This window comes from Aptenodytes patagonicus, chromosome 11 (genome assembly GCF_965638725.1).
Source record: "Aptenodytes patagonicus chromosome 11, bAptPat1.pri.cur, whole genome shotgun sequence".
Taxonomy (NCBI): domain Eukaryota; kingdom Metazoa; phylum Chordata; class Aves; order Sphenisciformes; family Spheniscidae; genus Aptenodytes; species Aptenodytes patagonicus.
Window position 1 is genome coordinate 2,570,703 of NC_134959.1, and position 24,289 is coordinate 2,594,991.

Consider the following 24,289-nt stretch of genomic DNA (forward strand, 5'->3'; position numbering starts at 1 on the left):
ATGTGGAGGCTGAAGCAGCTATTGTCAAAGAAACAGAATGCCTAAATGGGGAAGGGAATGTCACTGTCACACCTCTAAGGGCTGTCTTCGCTAATGGGAAAAGTGTGCTTTTAGATGCGTTAGCTCATCCTTTAAATATCCCTCTGTAAACAAGGAGAGTTTTATTTTTAGCATAATTGCTGGTCGAAGTGAATCCTGGATCCTCGGTTCCCTCCCCGTCCTCCTCATTAGGATTCACCAGAGGTGTTTTTAGTAGATGAGTTGTGGTCTGTGTTACTTCTTTCCTTCTCTCCCCCTTACCACCCCGTGTAGCACAGACATACTGTAAGTTGACCTTGCTAACCTGTATTTTCTCCTCCCCTGTATATCTGGACAATGTCTCTTTTAGCATACTGATTGGAGCAGATATATCACGATCTTGCTGCAAGAGCTGTGACCCTGCAAACCGCCGATAGTGCTGGTGTGCTGCTTGATGCTGAAAAGCTTCCAAGCCCGGGCACGCCGTGTCTTTCTAATTAGATGCACCATATCTCCCCTGAGCAGCGCAGGGTGGAGGCACAAGGGGTTAAATTTGGGGGAGGTGGTGTGGCAGGTTTGTCAGTGCTGTTCCTCACCGCTTGCTTTCGGCCGTGTGCCCAAGCAGGTCAGCCAAAGCCCAGCTTGTGCTGTCCTGTGACCTGTGCGAGAGCCTGCAGGGGTGTCCTTCCCAGTGAAGTCAGCTCTGGGTCATTTCGGTCTCACGCACTCCAAATGCCCGGACACCCCCAAAGTGCCAAAGGGGATTGAAAGACAAGATACAGAAAAAAGTTAATCTGAAATTCCTTATTTACTTCTGCCTTTCATTCTTGTAGGATGTGTTGGATCACGTGCTTTTCTTTGCAAAAATGTCCGATTCTTTCATTTCTCCAAACTTTAAATGCTTTTGTATTAAGATGACACTAGATCCTAGGGGTTTCGTGGGGGACGGGGGAGCCAATGATCCTGAAAGCAGGCATCGTATTCTGGGACGTGCAGTCTGCTGCACTGGGACTGGCTTTGCTCTTCCCTGCCTAAAGATCCCCTACAAGCAGCCTTTAGCTGAGCAATATGTGGACACTTAAATCCTCTCAGCCTGATGCATATCGCTGTTGTGCTGTGGCTGTAGCAGGCTCTCAGACCCCTGTGAATGAATGATGCAACTCGTATCCCTTCTTGCCTGTGTGTGCTCTGAGTCACGGAAATCCTGTCACTCTCTGCGCTCGCTCGAGCGGGAACACGAAGTCTAATCGTTGCTGTCAGACCCGGATGCTGCAGTCCCTGAAGACAGGGCTCTCTGAAGCCAGTCCGTGGGTACGTCTGAGTCCATCTGTGCCCATGTGTTCCAGGAAGGCTATTCCCAGCTCTGGCGTGGGCTCTGTGTGTGTTTCCCTGACCTCTTACCAATGCAGTTGCTTTCTCACAGGCAGGGCAGGATACAGGGTGGCAGTAAGCCACTAAGACCCTTTCAAATGTCCAGATACTCCTTCCTCCTCCCATGGTTTTATTTCTCAGTTTGCAGTTTATTGTGCCCTTGCTGGGAGGCAGGGTGTGAGGCTGCAGGAACTGCTCCGAGCTGACGAGATGTGAGCAGCTCTGGTGCGTGGTCCTGCCTCAAGCCAGAGAGCAAAGGCAGGCACTGCCGATCCTGCGCAACCATCTCATGCTGGAGGTGAGGTCGTGAATATATGGTGTGCTGGCGCCTGCGTCCTTTGTGTGCATGTGTGTGCTCAGGGTACACACAGCTGGGTACCGGTCTGTAGCTGGGAGGTAACCCTGCTTCAGAGTAGGAGTGCGTTGTGGTTTTCCCTGTGATGCTCAGCATGTATTGAGGGTCTTAAGGCACTGAGTGCTCTTGCTGGACAGTAACCAAGCCATCCGACTACTGGTATTTCTGCCTCCCACCTTTATCCGTCGTCTTCCCTGCTCCGTCCTGAAGCACCCCGTGCGGCTCAGCCCCATGAGGACAGGCTTGTGGCCGGAGACTCCACCAGCAATCTTCTGGAGACGTTGGTGACCTGACGGAGGTGCTGCTGAGCCCCCTCGTATCTCTGGGGGTTTGGTTGAGGCTGAAGTATCTACATCAAATGCTCTGGGCTTTAAACTGTGAGTGCAGATACAGCCCGTAACCTGCATCCGAGCTGAATATTTTGGGGAGCAGCTGTTTGGCTCTGGTCGAGGCAGTGAGGTCCTGTGAAAATGAGCTGCAGGATGTGGCAAAGAGCCTTTGCCACGAGGGCAGAGGCCAGCCTGGAAAGCATCCCGCAGGGAAAAGCCTCCAGCTCAAGAAGAAAGGTTGAGATCAGCTCCTCCCCGAGCTGCTCGGTGACCGGTTGGCTCTGAGGGCTGCTGACAAGCTGGTGTGGAGGGCAGTGAGGGGTGGCTCAGTGCAAGGGAGATGAGGAGGAAGGGAGGGCATCCAGCACATGGGGACCGTCATTCTCTGCGTGACATTTGCCCGTCTCTATAACAAGCAACAGGCTCTGGGGAGTGGGGAGTGAGCAGGGCACGAAAATAGTAAGTGATTTGGAAGAGCAGTAAAGGTTTTAGCCATTATTTTCTCTGAAGCAGGTGAAACTTGGCCAGTCAGCAGCTTTGTGGCTTTAGACAAGCCCTAGTTCACACTGTCCCTCGCCTGGTAGGAGTGCCATGCTGAACAGGCTGACTTAGTGGCAGAAGCAGGCGATACAGAGGAGGGTGATGGGGGAACAGGGCAAAAAGAGTAGGAAATTAGGCTTCGTTAGTTGCCTTAACGACAGAGCAACTTGTAGGTGGTGGGAGCTTCTGGTCAAGCACAGTGCTGCATGAGGAAGGCAGTGCAATCAAGTACAAGAGCAGCCACAGCAAATTTGAGCCGTTGCGCTGGCCTGCTCTGCGCAGCCCTCTCTTCCATCGCTGCAGTCTGCGGCCCTGGTGAGCACCTCTGAAAGCCTGCATGACCGTCCCCAGCACCACTGTCGAGCAGGTCAAACAGAGGATGAGGGTTTCCTTAGATCCAGCTTCTCTTCCCATCTGTGCCGCTGACCTGCAGGTTTTGTTTGTCTCATAGCTTGCCAAATGGGTCAGGACAGGGACGTCTCTTCCTTTATGCAGTGGGCAGCATGGTGTGGCCTCGATAGCCTTTTAGGTGCTATTGTTATACAGAGAACTATATAGCAGCTCTGGAAGTTTGTCCTGACATTTCTATGATGTTTTCATGCAACAGCATCATTAAATTGGATTGACTTAACGGGGATTGTATCCAAGCACTTTGACGCTAATGGTTGCAGTAACCGCTTTTATTTCTACGCCCTCAGAAGTGTACTTTCCAATGCAGCAGGGCAGTTCCTTGTCGCAAGGAGTGTATGCACCACTCAAACCACCTGTGCCCAAATAGAAAGACAGAATAGAGAAGTGCGTGGCTGCAGAGCCTTGCTTTTGAAACGTTTCTATTTTAGGAAGAGACCCTTTGTGTTTGCTGAAGTTTTAACAAAAAGCAAATGCCAACGTGTTGTAATTTTTTTTGCATTTGAAGTGTTTCACTGAAAACTGATGTTTCTCCTCTTGTCCGTTTCCCTTAGTGCTCCTCACAGCAGTGAACTGTTACAGCGTGAAAGCTGCTACTCGTGTTCAGGATGCCTTTGCTGCGGCAAAACTGCTGGCACTGGCTCTGATCATCATTCTTGGCTTCGTGCAGCTTGCAAAGGGTGAGTACGTTTCCTTTTTCTTTTGCAGGTGGTGTGCAGTTAGAGCGGAATCTGGGAATTAGGGACAAAGCCCAGGGGTCCTAACCCAAGCATCTCGGAGCTAGCAGAAATGCTTTTGTACTCTCGCATGCTTGGGTGATATTTCTGGCTCGTGCTTTGCAAAGGGCTGAGTGCTCTTGTGCATTTTATTTGTGAGATCTCCTATGTACCTTGCTGAAGTTATGCTGGATTTCGTGCCACTGGAACCCAGCATATACCACCCAAGGTCTTTTCCATTTAATTCAGTCACTGTGCAGCCTCTCCCTTTGAGATTGCAGAGCTGCCCAGTCGACACGGATTGAAAATTTTGGTGCTGTGACTCTCAAAATATTTTGTGTAACTGGTGGCTGGTCATGGCCATTTGTTAGTAGAGAAGTATCTGTGCAAACCGAACCCCAGTAATTTTCATTCTTTCACAAACTGCCCCTGTACGTTTCCCTTCTTCCCGCTTCAGGTGTGGAATAGCTTGATCGAGTCCATGGGGTCACACAGGGACGCCTGGGTCAGGCAAGGCTGCAGAAACCACATGGTGAACAGTGGTATCAGGGCTCTCAGCTGACACTAGCACGCATGTCTGTCAACTAGCATCTAAAAAAGAAGATAAAAGTGGGAAGATAAAGCAAATTTTCTGGTGTTTTTGCTTGTTTTCTTCATGCACACTTAAAATCCTCTCAAACTTAGGGAGATATTTTTTCCCAAACCCATCTGATTAACTAACCCACACAGATAAGCTTTACTGTGTGCTTTTTTGTGCGAGTTTTGTGCAAATAAACTTTTCTTAGGGAACAGTACACGCCCTATTTGTTAAATGTGGATAAAAATCTATAGATAGTCCCGCCTGTCTCTGAACTGGGAAGTGTGTGTGTACGTTTGTGTGTGCACGTGGGTCTTTTTAATTCCTGTCTCAGCTATGGGAGCCAGTGCTGTCTTTGCAGAATTTCTTGCTTTATCAGAGGTTTTATTTTCTTCCAGCTCAGCGCCTGCGCTCAGCAGGAATATTGTTTGAGGCTTATCACAAAATACACCTCCTTTCTCTTCATAACTCCCCAGGCTGCTTTGCTGAACTTTTTTTTTCTCTCTTAGAAGGAAAAAGATAAGCAAACACAGATCTCTGTTAGTTCTTTAACATTTTATCAATAAAAGGTCTTCACAATTGTTTTCTGCTTGCAGGTAATAATCTTAATTTGCTTCTTCAGAATGGCCTTCCCTCCCTCTGTACTGTTCTTTTGTCCTTTTGTTGAGGGTGAATCACTTTCTGCCCTGGTTCCTCAGGTATAAATACATGATACTTCCATTGACTTATATCTGTAACCAATAAGAGATTTCAGTCTTGCGTGCAAAAAACTCCATCCTATACTCTTCTGTCTCAGAAGCTTTTTACCTCCTGTGAAGCCTATTACAGTTTCGAGTTTTTGGTAGGTCTGGAGAGGTACAGCTACGACTTGTGTGCATCTCGCAGTACAGCTCATTTCATGTGACATTTAGTTTCCTGCTAAACCACCTGGCCGCTTCAGACAGGGTGAAAGGTAACAAGATTAAAAGCAATAGTTAGATGACAACATCTGAAGGCAAAGACCTTTTCTTCCTGTCTGTGCACACAACACTCAGCATAAAGCAAGCTGGTTCAGGGTGGGAACCTTGGGATCTACAGAGGATGCTCCTCACAAAGCCCGTGTTTACACCTTGTCCTAAGTGGCACATTAAGTGGCTTGTCCGAGTTCCTGTTTTACTACATGCTGCCTGGGATTCTGCCTGTGGTCTAACATGGATTTTATTAATCTCCTTACGGAAGTTGCAAGCTCTCTGGTAAGTCCTTAAGAATGTGCAAGCTCCTTTCATATGCCCTTCCTACCTTCCACATACATTTTGCAACTTTCTCAACTTTTCTTTAAATCATTCCAGGCAACTTGATGCTTGTATGTAACAGAAATACATCAAGATACTGTCTTTTTTCTTATTTCTTCTTCAAGGAAAGCATACTAGCATCACTTAAAGCATACTGAAAATGGGAAAGCGCTGCACTGTTCTCCATCTTTGTTGGGACAAGAAATGATGGGTGCAAGCTGTGAGGCAAGGGAAATTTAAATTGGCCATTAGAAAAACACTTTTAACTGTAATGCAGAGCTCAAGATTGTCCAGGGCGGCTGTCTCACTGGAGATTCACAAGAACAGGTTAATAAACGCCTCTCGGGAATGGTCGAACCTGCCTTGGAGCAGGGGGAGAAACCTGGTGCACCTGGAAGCCGCAGTGCCTGTGCTCTCTGGGGCTGCGCTGGGCGTTAGTAGTACAGTGCAGAGCTGCTGGATCTTCTCCAGGCAAAATACTATAGGGCCAGTCTTTCAAAGCGCTGGCGCTTTTAAGTGGGTCACTTTTTTCTAAAAGCCTGTTTAACCTCTGAGTAGGTGGGTGATCCCGAGTCCCATACATAGCCACAGTGCCATGCCTTTGCTGCTCCTCTGTGTGCCCTTGTTTTCTTTTATACCAGTTCCAACGCTCTTTGGACAAAGAGGACTCTTACCAGCTCAGTAAATTCAGTCCCAAGCCGGCAGCTATTATTGGGGTGAAATACATGCCAAGTTGATTTGTCTGGGGCTGCAGTTTCAGCGGTGAAGGGGTTGTGTGTTCCCATGACACCCCGGGTACTGCCTGAGCAGTCCTGATTAACTTGCTATAATGGTTCCTGTCCCATTGCTGGTTTATGTTTACAGTATCCATAAACAGAGAAGAGGAGTAATACCACAGTTTCTCGCTCAAATGTGGGAACTTCCGAGACTTCACAGAAGTATGTCTTTCTCTGTATTGAACTCCTGCCTTCAGCTTTTGGCTGTTTTTCTTTTTATCGTTTCATTGGATATTTTCATTATTTTCAGAAAAACATAACGTCTCAAGACAAAGAAATATGTGGCAATATTACCACACAGAAAATAGCGTTTCCTTGTGATCTTTCTGTGGACAGCTGTTTTACATCTCTTCTTTCATGCAACTTCAAAAGGAGGGTAGAAGTTGGTTTCCTACTTAGACAACCTTTCAGCTACTTGAAAGCTGACCCACTTGGGATGCAATTATTTTACTAATACAGAAGTTACACTTTTAAAAGCCTTTGTGAGGCTGGAGTTGTGTTGCTTTACAAGTTCGGTGTCCTGGACTTGGTATATTGGTGTGTAAAACCTTATATATGGACCCCCAACTGTACAGCCCACCAGTCTGTAGCACTTAAATAGTATAAATAACTTATAGCATAGACAGGATTGGGATTTTTTCACTCCAGTGTTATAAAAACTAGGCTTATTTTTGGTTCTACTGTTTTACCAGCTCTCACGAATTGCTTTCTGTCCAGCCACCTCTGGGTATTTTTTGGCCGTATTCTTGACCCGGTGAGCGGGATGCCTGGGACTAGATCGTGCAGCCTGTTTGGATGGCGGCTGTGCAGGTTTAAGGGACGTTTTCTGCACTGCGTGTGACACAGAGGTCTGTGGTTAGGTCTGCAGCTGTGCTCTTCATACCCGATCACCCTGCACCTCACAGTGCCTTAAAAACTAACCTAGGCAGGAAAACTTCACAAAATTTTGTGCTAATCTTTAAGGACACATTCATGCTTTTTACACGTGAGGAAATTCAGGAAAGGTTTTGATGTCAAAAAATTCTAAAAACACGTATCACAGACATGTTTCAGATATATTCCTTTCTGTTGTTGATGTCCTAGGGTTTCTTATACGTTTGCCTGCCCTTGGGCAGCTCAAGCAGCGAGGTGCCATTCCTGGCTGCTGTGCGTTCGGGGAGTGCTGCGGTGCTGGGCTCTCCAGCCCTCGCTGCGATTCCTCACCAGCAGTTCTGCTTAAGAAAAAGAATTGGGCATTTGGGACTTGGGGAAATAGAATTTAACACTCATTTTAGTGAATTATTTTTATCGAACTTATTGTCCCTTTTTCCTCTCAATGCCTGATTTCTGATCTTAAATTTCTCATCTGCGGTGCCACAAGTGCCTGTTTGATGGCAGCAGCATTATTCTAAGTCCCTTCATTGGGCTTGTCAGAGACCAGCAGAGTTGCATCTGCTGAACAAGCACAGAGTGAATTAAGGACAGAGTAGGCAGGTTTAACTCCAGACATTTGCCATGGAGAACTAAGACTAGGCAGAGGGTTTTGGTTTTAATCTTGTTTTTTCTTTAAATAGATGTGTATAGTATCAGCCAGCACTGGCACCCCCCACCCCAGTATCGTTTGCTCTTTGTAAAAAGGCATTTAGAGGTGTAGTTGTGGCTGGCAAATTCTGAACTCGACATGGGAGGGTTTCTGAAAGTGCCGAAATGAAAATTCAAACCTTCAGTCATTAATGTGTGCTTATCATGTCTGTGCAGCCTCCTAAAAATATCATCTAAGTACTCCAGGTGCAAAGCAACATCTTGGCGCTGTGGGTGTGCATGCATATCTGGGTACTACTTTCATTTATCGAATCCCTTTGTCTTTTGGTAGAAAATGCCCATTTGGTCTCTGTCTCTGTGAGGGTTATTTTGCTAGTTCCCTGTCCAAACTTTTTTCTTTGCCTTTTTTTTTTTGTGAAAAATCCTTTGATTAAGAAAGACCTGAGGGAGGGGAAGTTTACTCACTCTTCCTTTCCTCCCAGACTTTCTTCTCTGCTGCCAGTGGCAACGTCAGTTGAGTGTCCCAAAAAAGCCAGGTACGGAGTGAGACCAGGGGGCTGAGCTGATGAGCCCTGCAAGCAGCAAAGGCGAGGATACGGCTGTAAGCGTGGGGAGGGCAGGGCTGCTCTGGAGAGGTCCTGCTGACATGGCAGGAAAACTTGATTTCATGACTGGTAATTAAAATCTCAGGCTCCCTCAGGTCTCAAAGCACAATGGCACACAGATACTAAGAGAAGACAAGAGTGGTCATTGTCTGAATTGTCTTGGGTTTGTACCTACACTTAATCACGCTCGGCTATCCAGAGGTGGATAAGCACTTAGCATAGCTAAAGAAATCTGCCACAAATTTTCCTTTGACCCGGTCTCGTCTCTCGTGTCCATAGCGTGAATCCGAGAGTGAACCTGTTCAGCAGGTCGATGTTTAGGAATTTGTTTTCAATTTACTTCTTTTTTTTTTTATTATTTCCTGCCACGTCAGTCGTGACCTGCTTTTTTGCTGAGGGTAGATGCAGCAATGCCTTTGTGCGTGCTGTGTGGGGTTGTACGCGGCAGGGTAGCCGTTGCACTGGCGTCTATGCCCGGCGCGACCGGCTCACCCAAGGGACTGGCTCTAGGACGTGACCTGGGACACGAGAATCTACTGATGGTGGAGCTGTAGGTGTCTGAGATGAGTTTGGAGCCCAAAGCCAAACCAGATGGGTGTTCACCCAGCCAGGCCATGACTAACTTGCACTGTAGATCCTCTTTGGCAGACAGGAGGCAAAGCCTATGGATAATAAACATCCTTCAAGCTTTTCAGTGTGTCCCTGCAAGTTGGGTCTGAGGCTCATGCACAAAAGGTTGCAAGAAAAGCGTGCCCTGCAGCTGCCCGTGCTGTTTCTTGTTACACTGGCATTCAGAAATGCCACTATAACACGGTTTTCCAGCAGTAAGCTTTGAAGGAAAGCTATTGTGCTTCTCTTACTCACTGTCTTGTTCACGGAGCACACGGAGAGTGGAAGACTGTACCGAAGGAGAGCACAAACAAGGAAGCTGGGAAAGCTGCCAGCATCCTGCACCTCTAAATCACATCAACCACATGTTGGAGGTTAATCAGGCATCTTAACGCTGGAGAGTTGATACAACACAATTATGTTTTATGGGCCTCTCGCTCTCTAATCTTTGATTTCTTCTGCCAAAGGCGAATGCAAATGCTGAGGCCAGGTGGGCATGGCAGGTTAGCGTGCTATCCAGCTTGCCTGCTCTGGTTTGGAGTGAGCAGTGGTTCATTTCTGCTCAGACAATTTTTTTCTTGCCCTCTCTGCCCAGAAAATTTTTGGCAATTGTAGATTCGAGGATACAGTTGAGCGTGCTGGGGCTTTTGCATTTTACAAGTGCAAAGTTGCCTGTCCAAAATTAAATAAAATGCTTTTAATAACAACAACAACAACAAAACCCCAAATACAGAAGCAGTCGGTCAGTGACCTGTGCTTCTTGTTACGATCACTGTGAGTTGGAGTGGCTGTGTATGCACACGCTGGAAGCTTGGCCTTTAATGATGATGTGAACTGCTGTTTGTTTAACATTGCGTATGGAGGCTCATAGCCGCATTAACTCTTCAGGGTGGAAATGTGCCTTGGCAGCTGAAAAGCTGCTTTATCCAAGGAGTTGTGGATTGTAGCATGTTGCTCGTTTTTGGTATCCTGCATGAGCTGCCAAATGCTAAGCTGGATCAAGGTAGGTGCCTTGCATTGGAGGCTGAGGAGCGCATCTCAGACTTGCCACAGGGGACCCTGCTCACCGCTGTTGTGGGCTGAGTGGGTTTTAAGGCAGCTGACGTGAGAGGCTCTGTTGGCTTCTCATTTTTCCAAGTGCAGCTATCCCAGCAATGCAGACATACTTAACTGGAGAGCAGCTAAGACTTTGGTATTTTCTTCTTTGCATCCCTGTCTGGGTCGCTTCTCTCTGTCTCTCTAAAGTCTTTGGTTGCAGCAGAAGCAGTCTTTCATGCCTAAGGTGTATCAGTGCAGTCGATAGCTCTGTGTGTGTGTGTGTGTATACATGTGCTTTCACCTGCATTTTATATTGATCCTTTCCCACAGCCTTCAACTGCTGGGCTGAAATTAATGGCCTTGCCTGTGGTGCTAGAGGTGTGGGTGGCAGGCAGGAGGATCTGCCCTCCCCAAATGTTCTCGGCTCTCCTGCACGTCAAGCTGGTTGGCTCTGGTTAGCCCCTCCAGAGCCCGGTCAGGTGGCTCATTCTTGTTTGTCGTTCTCGATCACAAGTTTCTATGGGTGTGGACGGAACCTGTTGTGCAGATATGAAAAGAAAAAAACAAGCTTATGGAAGTGGCTGGAAACCCACTGGGTGGTTTGTTTAGGGTTTGCACCTTGCTGTTAATCTGCCCTGATAGGGACAGACATGGGGGCATTTAGGACGCACCTTTCCATGCTGTGCTAAGGATCAAAGGGACCCTGTTCACCCAGGGTTTCTGCACTGCCTCTGTGCTTTCTGGCTCCCAGAGGAGGCACGGCGTTTTGCATGCCGTGCATCGCTCCAGGGCTCGCGCCGCTGCTTCTGGGTCTGCTTCTTTATTTCTCGCCAGCAGACACGAAGGTTGTGAAAATCAGGAGCTGTTTGCTTAGGAGGAGGAGGGTAAAAGGTTTTTTGGTGATACGAGCAGGATGCAGAGGATGTGTGAAAGGTAACAAAACGCTTTCTGGCCCATGTAGTGTCCTGGTGGACGATTGCAAAATGAGTTGTGAAGCTTGAGTAGTGTGTGGAGTGGAGTGAATCCAGGAGCCCAGACCCTTGGCTTCACCCTGAAGCAGCAATATTGACAAAGCTTCCCAGCACTGGGAGGAGAGAGGAACTTTTCCATAAAACAGAAGGAAGTCGTTGAAATGAGGGGAAGTGTCATAGCCTGTCCACAGCTGGTGGTGAGAACCAAGAGCTCTGGCTCCTCCTTGGATGCCCTCTCTGCTGGTCCAAGGTTTCTGGTGGTGTCTTTCAGACCCATAAACTCGTCTGCTACGGGACCCAAGTTTAATAGCTACTGTTCAAAACTGCTTAATGCAAAGCTGTCTGCAGAGTGGCAGTGATCAGAGAGGAGCGAACAGCTTATGTGGCTACCGAGCACGTGTTTCCTGGGGAGCCATGAGCTGCCAAAGAGATACTCTCGTAACCCTGGCCCCTGTGTGTTTCTTGCCGTCTTGTTTTTCTGACTCAGTCGATTGAACTCTCGCTGCTTTTCTCAGGAAATGGCTCAACAGTTGAGTGGATCTTCTCCTCTGGGGTTTTTCATATATACAACACATTTCTCCCTGGCTCAGTTTCCTCCATGAGCGAGATGCGCTGAGGGCCCCCCCTTCTCTTGCTGAGCTCTCTAGATGGCTGTGTTCCCTCTCCTTGCTGTTTAGGCAAGTTAAAAATATTTAATTATCATTAAATGCTTTCTGCAAGAGAAGATTGCTGTGCTATTAAAACCGGAATGGACATGACTGGGGAGCAAATGAACATTTTCAAAGAAAGGGTCTGAACACGCAGCGCATGGACCTGAAATAGGTCCCTCCCGCAGAAAGGCCCCAGGTGACCCATCGTTTGCTGTCGCAATTACCAGAGTCTTGGCAGCTGGCAAGATCAGCAAATGGGGTTTATGTCAGAGCTTGTTACCTTAATTTGGTTAATTGTAGAGCAGAGTGCAGTTGAACAGCCAGTTCAAACCAGGTTTCAGATCACCAGGGTGCCAGGCATGGGCAGGGCATTGCCTAGAGAGCAGCTGCGGCTGCATGGGCTGGGGGGGGATGGGGGGAGCCGGGAGGGTAGGCAGAGCACGCCTTTGCCCGGGGTGCTCTCGCTTACGGACCTCTCGCTCCATGGGAGCAGTCGAGGCCGTGCTTGGCAGCCTCACCTGCAGATTTGTAACCCTCGATTTCATCCAAAGTCTGCAATTCAAACCTCCGAAGTCTGGAGGCTTGAATTGTACATTGAGGCTTGAAAGGTGCAGTGTGTCTGGAACTGAGGTTCGTACCTCTGTTTCGAACGGCAGGTCCTAATGAGCGTTTGTATTAGAGGAAGGAGGTAAGAATGACCGTGCTGGACCATCTACCCCGTATCCCCAGTCTCCAGCTGGGGCCAATAGCAAGCGTCAGTGGGTAAGTGTAAGAACAAGGGGGACACGTGGTGCCTCCTGGATGCTTTCTCAGCCTCCAGTGCACCTCTGGGTCTTCTGCACCAGAGGAAGTATCTTTGTGTGATGGATTACAAACAGAGAAGGGACTGGTGGGAGATGTGGTGGTCGGAGGCCGTCTTGGGCTTAGCGACCATGAAATGATAGAATTCTGGATTCTTGGCAAGGTAAGGAGGGGGGCCAGCAAAACCGCAACCATGGACTTCCAGAGGGTGGACTTTGGCCTGTTCAGGACACTGGTTAAGAGAGTCCCTTGGGAGACAGTCCTGAAGGGCAAAGGGGTCCAGGAAGGCTGGACGTTCTTCAAGAAGGAAGTCTTAAGGGCTCAGGAGCAGGCTGTCCCTGTACGCCGTAAGAAGAACGGGCGGGGAAGACGACCGGCCTGGCTGAACGGGGAGGTCTTGCTGGGACTCAGGAAAAAAAGGAGTTTACCGCTTGTGGAAGAAGGGGCAGGCGACTCAAGAAGAGTACAGGGATCTCGTCAGGTCATGCAGAGAAGAAATGAGAAAGGCAAAAGCCCAGCTAGAACGCAATCTGGCCACTGTCGTTAGAGACAACAAAAAATGTTTTTACAAATATATTAATGACAAAAAGAGAGCCAAGGAGAATCTCCATCCTTTATTGGATGCGGGGGGGAACATTGCCACCGAGGATGAGGAAAAGGCTGAGGTACTCAATGCCTTCTTTGCCTCAGTCTTTAACAGTCAGACCAGTTATCCTCAGGGTACTCGGCCCCCTGAGCTGGAAGACAGGGACGGCGAGCAGGATGAACCCCCCGTAATCCAAGAGGAAGCAGTCAATGACCTGCTATGCCACCTGGACGTCACAGGTCTATGGGGCCGGATGGGATCCACCCAAGGGTGCTGAGGAAGCTGGTGGAGGAGCTTGCCAAGCCACTCTCCATCATTTATCAGCAGTCCTGGTTAACAGGGGAGGTCCCGGACGACTGGAGGCTTGTCAATGTGACGCCCATCTACAAGAAGGGCCGGAAGGAGGATCGGGAGAAGTACAGGCCTGTCAGCCTGACCTTGGTGCCGGGGAAGATTATGGAGCGGTTCGTCTTGAGGGTGCTCACAAGGCATGTGTGGGACAACCAGGGGATCAGGCCCAGCCAGCACGGATTCATGAGAGGCAGGTCCTGCTTGACCAACCTGATCTCCTTCTGTGACCAGGTGACCCGCCTAGTGGATGAGGGAAAGGCTGTGGATGTGGTCTACCTGGACTTCAGCAAGGCCTTTGACACCGTCTCCCACAGCATTCTCCTAGAGAAGCTGGCGGCTCACGGCTTAGACAGGTGGACTCTGCGCTGGGTCAAAAACTGGCTGGACGGCCGGGCCCAGAGAGTTGTGGTGAATGGAGTTACATCCAGTTGGCGGCCGGTCACGAGCGGTGTTCCCCAGGGCTCAGTACTGGGGCCGGTCTTGTTCAATATCTTTATCGATGATCTGGATGAGGGGATCGAGTGCACCCTCAGTCAGTTTGCAGACGACACCAAGTTGGGTGGGAGTGTTGATCTGCTCGAGGGTAGGAAGGCTCTGCAGAGGGACCTGGACAGGCTGGATCGATGGGCCCAGGCCAACTGTATGAGGTTCAACAAGGACAAGTGCCGGGTCCTGCACTTCGGCCACAACAACCCCATGCAGCGCTACAGGCTTGGGGAAGAGTGGCTGGAAAGCTGCCTGTCGGAAAAGGACCTGGGGGTGCTGGTCGACAGCCGGCTGAACATGAGCCGGCAGTGTGCCCAGGCGGCCAAGAAGGCCAATGGCATCCTGGCCTCTATCAGAAATAGTGTGGCCAGCAGGAGCAGGGCAGTGATCGTGCCCCTGTACTCGGCACTGGTGAGGCCGCACCTCGAATACTGTGTTCAGTTTTGGGCCCCTCACTACAAGAAGGACGTTGAGGTGCTGGAGCGTGTCCAGAGAAGGGCAACGAGGCTGGTGAGGGGTCTGGAGAACAAGTCTGATGAGGAGTGGCTGAGGGAACTGGGACTGTTTAGCCTGGAGAAGAGGAGGCTGAGGGGAGACCTCATCACTCTCTACAACTATCTGAAAGGAGGTTGTAGCGAGGTGGGGGTCGGTCTCTTCTCCCAAGGAACAAGCGATAGGACGAGAGGAAACGGCCTCAAGCTGCACCAGGGGAGGTTTAGATTGGACGTGAGGAAAAATGTCTTTACTGAAAGAGTGGTGAAACATTGGCACAGGCTGCCCAGGGAAGGGGTTGAGTCCCCATCCCTGGAGGTATTTAAAAGACGTGTAGATGAGGCACTTAGGGACATGGTTTAGTGGGTGGTGGTGTTGGGTCGACGGTTGGACTCGATGATCTTAGAGGTCTTTTCCAACCTCAATGATTCTATGATTCGGGCTGGGGACCACTGATGCGCTCCTCCCCTCCTGGGCAGCTGGGCGAGGGTGGCGGCTCAGCTCTTCCTTGGAGGCACCAGCACACAGTTTCTGCGTGAGGTTTGGGAAGGCACAGAGCGAAACCTGCAGATGCCTCCGAAAACGGAACATTTGGCCTGAGAGCTTTTTGCCTGTGACAAACAGAAAGAGGCTTTCGGTGGAAGCTGGTGTCCAGTTGTGGACAAGAAATGGAGGTGTGAGCCCGCGGTGTGATGCTGCTTGTGCCCTGGCTCCTCTTGGATCAGAGCATCTTCCTGACGTGGTAAAGGTGGTGATCCCTCAGCCCGGGTGGGAGCTGGGCTACTGGCAGAGCACGAGCAGACCTTTGAGAAGAGACGTCCCGAAGGGTGTTTGAAACGCCTGGAGAGCTCTCCTGCTCTCCTAGTCCATCCGTGTGCCGTGCCAGTAGCTAATTACAGTCACTGTTAACAAAAAGTGTATCTTATTCCCGTAACAAAAGACCTGGAAAGAATTAGACTGGTAATTATTCAGGAGGGGCAGAAAATAAATTCAGGAAAGCTGAGCCTGAGGGATCGAGCAGGATGTGATGCTGTGCATCAGCCTCCTGCTCAGCCTTACCGTTCACAGCCAAGCTGGGGCATTAATGCTAAATTAAGATTATATGACTGAACCTATAAGCCAGGAATTAAGGTTAAACTCGCGGCATTATATCAGTCTCTTTGCATTTCCTGGCTTTCCTGTTACACTCTGATGTACGCTTTTTAAAAAAGATTGGTGCATTTTGCTAAGGAGATTCACTGGCTAAAGGGGCATTAAACACAACCAGCGTATCCCAAGGTAGATTCAGAAGAGACTTTCCTGGCAGTGAGGTGCTGGGAGAGAGGGACAAGGCAACACCAGTGGAGAGCTGCAATCTGCAGTGGGATCGGGACAAGTAGAGCCTTGGAAAACCCGTGTTTCCCAGACTTGATTGCCCAGTGCATGTGCTGCTGCTGTGGTCCCGGCTCTTTTGCAGCTCACACCAACAGCATCCCCTTGCAAATGGGATAGCAACCACGCAGGGAAGAAGGCAGAGGGGGCCTGGTTTTCTGGGTAGTTTTGTGAGCAGAGAGCATTTTGGACACCGTGTTAGGGAATATCTTTTTGCCCTGGCTAGGACTCAGCAGGAGGGAGAAAGGAGGTGAAGGGAGCAATGCCCAGAATGGAAAGGATAGGGATGGAGCTGGAGGGTCAAGCAGAGAAGGGGAAAGACAAGATGTAGATCTCCCAAGCACACAGGGCAGCTCCGTGTCACTGGCACAGATTTGGAGCAGTCCCTTGTGAAGCCCCGTGAATGAAAAAGGCACCAGCAGACTGATAGTGCCGTCAGGAAAAGTCCCCCTTTCCCTCCACCAGAAAGATGAGTGCAAGGCGCTAAAAGGTCCGTGCATCCATATTTGTTACCCAGCCTCTGCCAAAGTGGCTTTTGGTGGCATAGGGGAGTGAAAGTTTCCAGCGTGAGATGGGGAGAGAGGCCATCCAGAGGAAAAATGCCTGGTGTATTAGCATCCCTCCCCTTTCCCCAGATGCACGTCCTGGGTACCTTGTGCTACGAGTTGAAGGGTTAAGCTCCAGGCCCTGCTGACTGCCATGTGATGCAGTTGCTCGGGTGATTAGTAAAGATCTGTGTCCTAAGAGGAGTCACATGTGCTTCGACAGGGCTCCCTGGATGCAAACGTGCCCTGCCGAATCCTGCCTCGCTCCCCACTTCCGTCCTCACTAAGGGGAGCGCTGGGTCTGGGGAGGGGAGCGTGGCCTCGCCATCCCAGGCCTACACCCGGGCTCCACATCAAAAGACAGGGAACAAAACAACTGCAGAGCGTTTTAAAGCAAAATAAATAAACCCTTGGCTGCTCTGGGTGAGTTCTTACCAAAGGTACAATCGAGTCGTCTATTTATGGCTTTTTCTTTCAAAAGCAGATACGTAACAGGAACTTTCGATATTCACGTCCTAAAGAAGCTAACTTCTGATATTCAGGCCCCAAAGAACCTGACTTCCCACAATCAAAGGGATTGCCATAACCCTCTGCTTTATCAGGTGGCTGGTGGGACTAGAGGAAATCCTGGGTTTCTGCTTTATTGGGTGGCTGGTGGAAGTGGAGGAAATCCTGGGGTTTTATCAAATGAAAGCAGCTTTCAGTTGAGAGGACAATGTGACAATATCTGTTTGCGTGGCATCTTCCAGCAGGAAGGTCCCCAGAATGTTTTCTTCGCAGGGAGAAGATATCTGGGAGATTACCTTGGCGATAGCATGTTGCAGTGTGAGAAAGTTTTGAGGACTCGGTAACGGCCAGTTGCTTGAGACGAGTATATTTGGGGCTGATTATTTGGTGCGTTGCTCCGGGTGAATTAAGCACTGTAAAACTGGAGGAATCAGCCCAATAGAAATATGTGCACATGCTCTCTAGCGTAACCCGAAATGCATCGGCATGATAATTTAGTATCCTAAGAGCAGCTTTTGCCTCCAGGTTTCTCTGTTTCAGCACCCACAAAGGCCCTTGGGGTTTACAGTCAGTCCATCTGCATCGATCCTTTCTTCTTTTTGTTTTCTGCAGGTGATGTGACAAACCTGACTCCTGAGCACTCCTTCGAAGGCACAAAAGTAGGCGTGGGGAACATTGTGTTAGCTTTGTACAGCGGTCTCTTTGCCTACGGAGGATGGTAAGATGCAGCCCCGTATCTCTTTTCAGTGCTAAATACTGTAGTTCATTTCTTTGTCCCCAGATTGTGTTTGCAGGAAGAGTGTGGTCCAGGACTTTCCATCTTCCTTGTAACCAGGGCAATGAGGCAGATGCTTTGGGTTTGCCTAGTAACGTTAATAGCCATACTTCACGCCCCATTTCCAGCCAGGACATAGAAGCACAAAGAGGTGGTGGTGATCATGGGATTTAGAAGAGGCAGCAGATGATGGGTTGCTTGGTGCAGCTCCTAGGTGATATTAAGAGAAAGCAGCAGGGTGGGTTTAGCTAGCAGAGGAGAGATGTGTTACATGCCAACAGATTATTTAGAGCACCAAACTGAAGCTCCTGGAGAGCTTCTTTATCAGTCCCTTTGAGCACTTGCAAGCACAAGGAGCCTGCTCAATTTGCTGTGAAAACAGGGCAGTTACAGCCATCCTTATTGCCTGGAGGGTGGCCCTGTCGCTTGTGGGTCCAGCTCGTCACCTGCAATCACCCCTCCTGTTGCAAGGAAGCTGGCAGCATGGTGTGCTTGATCCACCAGCACCATCCAGGGCATGCGCTTTGCAGGTTTTGTGCCGTAGGTCTTGGACTAGGCATCAGCCATCACAAGCTTTACCGCAGGTTTCAGTCTCTCTATCCCTCCTGAAATTCCCTTGCAGATGAGTAAGATGAAGGGCTTCTTTTATTCCATGGACTAACCAGAATTAACCACTGTTCTTTTTAAATTACAGGAATTACTTGAATTTTGTTACAGAAGAGATGATAAATCCCTACAGGTAGGTGTGTCCCCTGTGATGACTTCCCTGGGAGGAAAACTTGTTCTTGGGAAGCCCTTTCCTTATGTGTGTGACAGGGGTTGCTAATCAGCCCAGAAGCCGAGGTCTTTTTCTAGGGAAACAGAAAACGAGGTAAATTAATGGCATTGTTCCTCCCTGGAATAGGGGAAGGGGAATAATAATCTCTGTATGAGAAGGGCTGCTGCTTATGCTGCTTTCCTGTACTACCAATATTATCAGTGTTGTTGGAAAGTCCTGCTTCCTTGGCATGGCACCTCTCTGAATTATAGGCGAGGAAGGAGCACTCACGGCTTTATTACTGTCTTGTATAAACTCCCACAAGAGTATTTGTGCGTACATATGTTTGTCACATGCTCTTCCTGTTCTCTTGAGCAACAGCCGCTTTCTGTGCTGCTCGTGCTTTTCAGGGTTGTGCAGAGGACCTGGTGAGATGGGGGTGGGCCACACCAAAGCAGGACATCGCTGATAAATCATTTTTGCTCACGTGGAAGGTGCCTGCGAGGCACCGTCGATACGAGCTTCAGGGTCACTTGTGCAAGAACCCATTCCTGGCTGACCCTGGCAGTGATTATTAGTGCCTGCTGGGAAGCATAAGATTTGATACGCCCTTTCCTTGACAAACACAGTTATAAAAAAGTTTTTGCAGATTGCAATTAATTCTTGTCTTCTGAATGCAGTCATGGTATTTGACTCTCTCCTCCTGTGGCTTTGAGCTCCACTAGACCAATTATACATGGCATCAAGCAGGGTTTCCTTTTTCAGTTTCGGTTCGCAAATGAAGTTAGACTATTTGGAAAGGCAAATTTGTACCAACACAGCCTCGTCTTTACAGACCCACTCAGACTGTGTCTGAACTCATTTTCTTTGAGTTTCATCAGTCCAGCCAGCTGCACAGAGTTGGAGCCTAAAAACTGCCCGCTAAATCCCTGATCTTTCCATCTCCCCCAAGAAACCCACCAGCACAGATGCTTCTCCTTTGCCCAGAACAGAATGCATGTGCTAATGCCACTGGCTAGCAAGAGACGCGGAGGGGGGGTATTTTTAATTAGTTGCCTTTGCAGTGATCCTGGATTACTGCTTGCCTAGACAGCCAGAGTCTCTCCATGCAAAAAGTCCCTTCTGCCATAATCCTTCACTCTACATCTGTCAGCCTCCAGGCTGTTCCCGTGTGGGCATCTTCTCCTCTCCTAGGGGAGCAGCCTGTGGCTAGGAAACTGGCCGTGCTGAAGAGCCAAAGAAGAGCAGAGTGGCACAAGCCAACTTGAAGTGAGCGCAGGAGGGCCGCAGCATGAGCCACCGATCCCTGGCATCAACAGCTCTCTTCTCTGAACTGCAGCGCTCCATTGCAATTTATATTTTCTTCCTAGAAACCTGCCGCTGGCTATCATCATCTCACTACCTGTAGTCACTTTGGTTTACGTGCTGACGAACTTGGCTTACTTCACAACCCTGTCGACGGACCAGATGCTGACATCCGAAGCCGTGGCTGTGGTAAGACCGGTGCATTTCTGATGTGACTCATCTGTTTTCCAGGGCTGGTTAAATGAGACTTACAATCTCCGCATGCATCTCCTAGTTTGTTCCATGCTGATCATGGCTGCTTACAAAAAGGCTGATGTTTGACAGGAGATAAAGAGCAACTGTGACGGGAGCAGGGAAGGACAGTGTGATACCAAGTGGGATTAATCACGGACAATAGTAAGAGTGGGCAGAAAGTTAACGCTGCTCTTAATGTGTAAATATGCAAGGTTGCTGCTGGCCTCATGACTTATCATCAGTTACCAGAGCATGATATTTATGGGAAAAGGTCATTCAGTCAATACTGAACTAAATCGTTCTCTCTGTATCTTCCTTGTTTTAATTAAGAGAGAAAAATAATACTTCCATTAATTCAAATGCCATTGTGGTCAGAAATCCTGGTTGCTTCAGAAGTGAGCAGCGTGGTATGACCGTGAAAACTGAGTGTGACCAGGATTTTTCAGTGCTTCAGGGGGAATCTCTCACTCCAGGATAAGCTGGCCTGGGTCATTTGGGTGACAGCGCTCCGTCATTTGGGTCAGTACCCAGCCCCGCTCCGGCCTGCACGTGCGCAGTGCTGAGTTATTGGAGATGCCAGCCTGTGTTGCACTGCTCTAGTCGTGTGCCTTTGCAAGGCTTGAAATCGGTATAATAGTGTTGGCATAAAACTGCAGTGAAGCAGTGCAGGGTCACTTTGTGATATAAAACTACAGCTCCGGGTCACTGCGTTTCTAAGGGGCTGTGTCCCAGGGTCCTTACTCAGCAATTGGCAATAGTTGTGTGTCTGAATCTCCTTGCAGTTTCATTTTGGTCTTGAACTTTTGGATAGCCATTCTGATAAATGTTGTGTCCTGACTCCGAGGGAAGGGCTTTCTGCTGATTTTTTTGCGGTTCCACAATAGGCTTTTTCAGGAAGGAGGAGCAGCACGTGGCAATATGGAAAACTCCGTAACAGCTTCAGCACTAAGCCATGTCATTTGTTCAGATTTCTACAAATATTAAGTCTTTGTCGGCGGCTGTGAGTCTTTTGGACATTCTGGGTGTGAAATGTCTGTCTTGTTGCCCCCCATTTAGGATTTTGGGAACTATCACCTTGGCGTCATGTCCTGGATCATTCCCGTCTTTGTTGGCTTGTCGTGCTTTGGATCCGTTAATGGATCTCTCTTCACTTCTTCCCGGTAGGTTTCTTGCTCAATTTTGTGTTTTTTGTTTACAAGTCATGCTTAATGCCTCTTCGTTTGGAGTCGTCCTCCAAAGAGTGGTTGTGGGTAGACACAAAGTCTAAAGGGTCTGGAGGCCATGTGGGGAATGCAGGAAAAAAAAAAAAAGTAAGACTTTAAAACTGTATCCAGTTTAAAGGAAACCCTTTCAGTGGTCTCAATCTTCTGTTCCTCAGGCAAAGTCCTGTTGAAGTTCCTAGAACATAAACAAACACAGGCTTGGGGCTCAGTGATGTTGCCTGAGAAAGTGGCCTTAATGAAAAGCAGAAACTTATGAAACTTCAGGGCTGAGAATCCCTCCAGAAAGGGGAGAAAGGAGGGGGACTGAGATGGTTCCAGCTCTGACACGCATCTCCTGGGTTGTCTTAGGAAAGTCACTTAATTGCTGTCTCTGGAAAGGAGGCTATAAATACATCTTTTCTTGCATTCTTTGTCCGTCTCCAGCCTTCCTTCTAAGACAGGGACTTTCCACTGTGTACGTGCAGAACACCCCGTGCTGGGGTCTGATCCTGGAGGGCCCCACTCCTGAACCGGTGACTAGCAAAAGGGCGCAGCTGGCATCGTGCAAGGCACCACTAGGGTGGAAAACCTGCGCGGAGCCTGGGCGTTTCAGTCTTGCTGCCTCAGCACCGTCTAGGCTGAGCTTGCGCTGTCCCCATTTGTTTTGTGCTGAAGACAAACCCCAGCCCGGGGCTGAAGGTTGCAGAGGTGATAACGGCTCTGTCTCCCCCACCTCAGGCTGTTCTTCGTGGGATCCCGAGAAGGACACTTGCCTTCAATCCTGTCTATGATTCACCCCAGGCTTCTCACTCCCGTGCCATCCCTCATCTTTACAGTAAGCATCTGGGTCTGTGGTGATGAGCATCGACCTGGCATTGAGAGACGGGTTGGGGGTAGGATCCCATCAGAGTGGTTGGAGCAGGGCTGCTTGGGCACCATCTCCAGACACAGCCATTTCCACATGCACCTACAGGAGAAGATAGACCCTTCTCATCATATCCTCATATTCCACTTCTGTTTTGAAATTGCTCCAGGCACCAATTGAAAATAGCTTAAATAAGTAAAAAATAATCAACCTGATTCTTTCCTGGCAGATAGTTCTTCTAAAACACCTGTATTTAGTGTTGTAACATATGTGGTTTTGCCTACTTCTCCCTTTGCTAATGGCTTTTTTTTTCTGGATGCAGTGTGTCATGACCCTGCTCTACGCCTTCTCCAACAACATTTTCTCAGTCATCAACTTCTTCAGCTTCTTCAACTGGCTGTGCGTGGCTCTGGCCATCATCGGCATGATGTGGCTGCGTTACAAGAAGCCAGAGCTGGAAAGGCCCATCAAGGTGAGAACAGTGTGGTAATTGCGTGGTGGGTCCTCCCCGAGTCCCTTCTCAGCACCAGGGAGGGTTCAGCAAGTACGGCTGCTTGCCCTGTACGGAAGAGGGACTGGGATTTCAAGCGTGCAGGGGAAATGTTGTGTTGTAGCTAACGCAGGTGTCCTTGCTGCACGGAAATCTGCCGAACGTGAATCGGTGCAGGAGGACGAAGAGCTGCCGTGGCCGTGGGGACATCAGAGTGAAGGAGGCTCTGTGTGTCAGAGATGCGGGGTGTTCTGGTGGGGTAGCCCAGTGGGAAGCTCTCAATGGCTAACATATTCCCCAGGACAAATCATAGGCTGCGGCTCTCAGTGAAACACTCTGTACCATCATGGAATTCACTTAAAATAGTTTTTTAATAAAGCAGACAAACCCACGCCTGCAGAGATGAGAACTTTGTTCTCTTTGTCCTTGGCCAGCTTGGCAGTACCGTGTCCCATCTGGGAGGAGGCCAAGATCATGTCAGCCGCAAGCGTGTCTGCCTTCCTTAAAGGCATGTTTCTCACTCATCCCCCAGCACACTCAGGTCTCTGCCAGGCAACAGGCAGCCAGAGAGAAACAAACTCGCAGACCTGTACCAGTGCCTTCCCAATGTAACTCTTTGCAGGGTGTCTCCTTTGGGTTTTTGGTTTTTCTTCTAAAAGCTGGGCTGCTCTCAGCGGGTGCCCTGCTCAGAGCAGTGTAGCCGAGTCCCCTGAGAAACTGCCGTGAAGATGCTATGGCTTGTGCTGTGGTTGCTGCTGAATTTGATGCTGTTAGTACAGGTGCTTTTTATCAGGAATCGTTCAAGTATGGAATTGGGGTCAAAAAAAGGGTGCTGAGAAAGGCTCACGGCTGTTGGCAAGCCACATCTCCGTGCTTCGTTTTGCTGGTTTTAAATGTATGTGTTAGGTGTTAGCCTACGTCTGTTTTCTCCAGGATTGATGAAGAGCACTGCCTAAATCGATACCTTCCCCATGGCAGTTCAAGGTCATGGTCCCCTTGCTCAGAGCACTGGGACAGGCAGGAGGACCGTCCACGTAGGGGTCCATGGTGGAACATGAACTCCTTCCCTCTCCGGGTTGTACAGCTAGATAAACTTCACTGGAAAGTGCACCCTGTTCCCCTGATACAACTTCTAACCTGTTCTTTGGGTCCTTGTTTAGGTGAACATCTGCCTGCCCATTTTCTTCATCCTGGCCTGCTTGTTTCTCATTGCTGTTTCCTTCTGGATGACGCCGAAGGAATGTGCGATTGGCTTTGCAATCATCTTCAGTGGGATCCCTGTTTACTTCTTCGGGGTCTGGTGGCAAAACAAGCCCAAGTGGGTTCTCCAAGGCATCTGTAAGTATTACCAGTGAAGAGCAAGGGTGCAGCCTTGGCTTTTGCTCCAAAACCAGCAGCTTCCCGGTGAGCATGCTACAGCTAGTAGCACTGGCTCTCCTTCGTGCAGTGGAGGCTTCCAGTGTCTTGGCTCTGACCAATCCTTCTTTAACAGTAACAAGTATTAACCTGATTATTACCTTATCTATCAAGCACCCAAAACACACCCTGACTTGCGATAATCGCAAAGTTTGGGCCAAATACCATGGGGTTTTTTTTATCTCGGCAAACAGGTTGTTGTTACGCAGTGGAGCGTAATTAGCTGAGCACATTGCTGCCTTTCTTCTGCTTCCTGCAAGAGCACAGGGTCAAGCCTTTCGTCAGCAGAGAATCCCTTTCTAGTGGTGTAGGAAGGGAAAAGAAGTAATGGTGTAACAGTCTGAGCACAGT

At 49.1% G+C, this 24,289-nt stretch overlaps 2 protein-coding genes across 2 annotated transcripts in view; both read left to right on the forward strand.

Annotated features, from left to right (window-relative positions):
• CA5A (carbonic anhydrase 5A) overlaps positions 1-3,644 on the forward strand; it is a 34,443-nt gene extending 30,799 nt beyond the window's left edge. Inside the window, exon 8 of the mRNA XM_076348957.1 lies at positions 3,576-3,644. The gene's annotated coding sequence lies outside the window, so the exon portion shown is untranslated. The remainder of the gene's footprint in view (positions 1-3,575) is intronic.
• Positions 1-24,289, forward strand: part of SLC7A5 (solute carrier family 7 member 5) — a 42,738-nt gene that overhangs the window by 10,747 nt on the left and 7,702 nt on the right. Inside the window, exons 2-9 of the mRNA XM_076348954.1 lie at positions 3,576-3,701; positions 17,507-17,612; positions 18,364-18,408; positions 19,797-19,920; positions 21,022-21,125; positions 21,906-22,002; positions 22,355-22,504; positions 23,683-23,860. Coding sequence (XP_076205069.1) covers positions 3,576-3,701; positions 17,507-17,612; positions 18,364-18,408; positions 19,797-19,920; positions 21,022-21,125; positions 21,906-22,002; positions 22,355-22,504; positions 23,683-23,860 — 930 coding nt within the window. The remainder of the gene's footprint in view (positions 1-3,575; positions 3,702-17,506; positions 17,613-18,363; positions 18,409-19,796; positions 19,921-21,021; positions 21,126-21,905; positions 22,003-22,354; positions 22,505-23,682; positions 23,861-24,289) is intronic.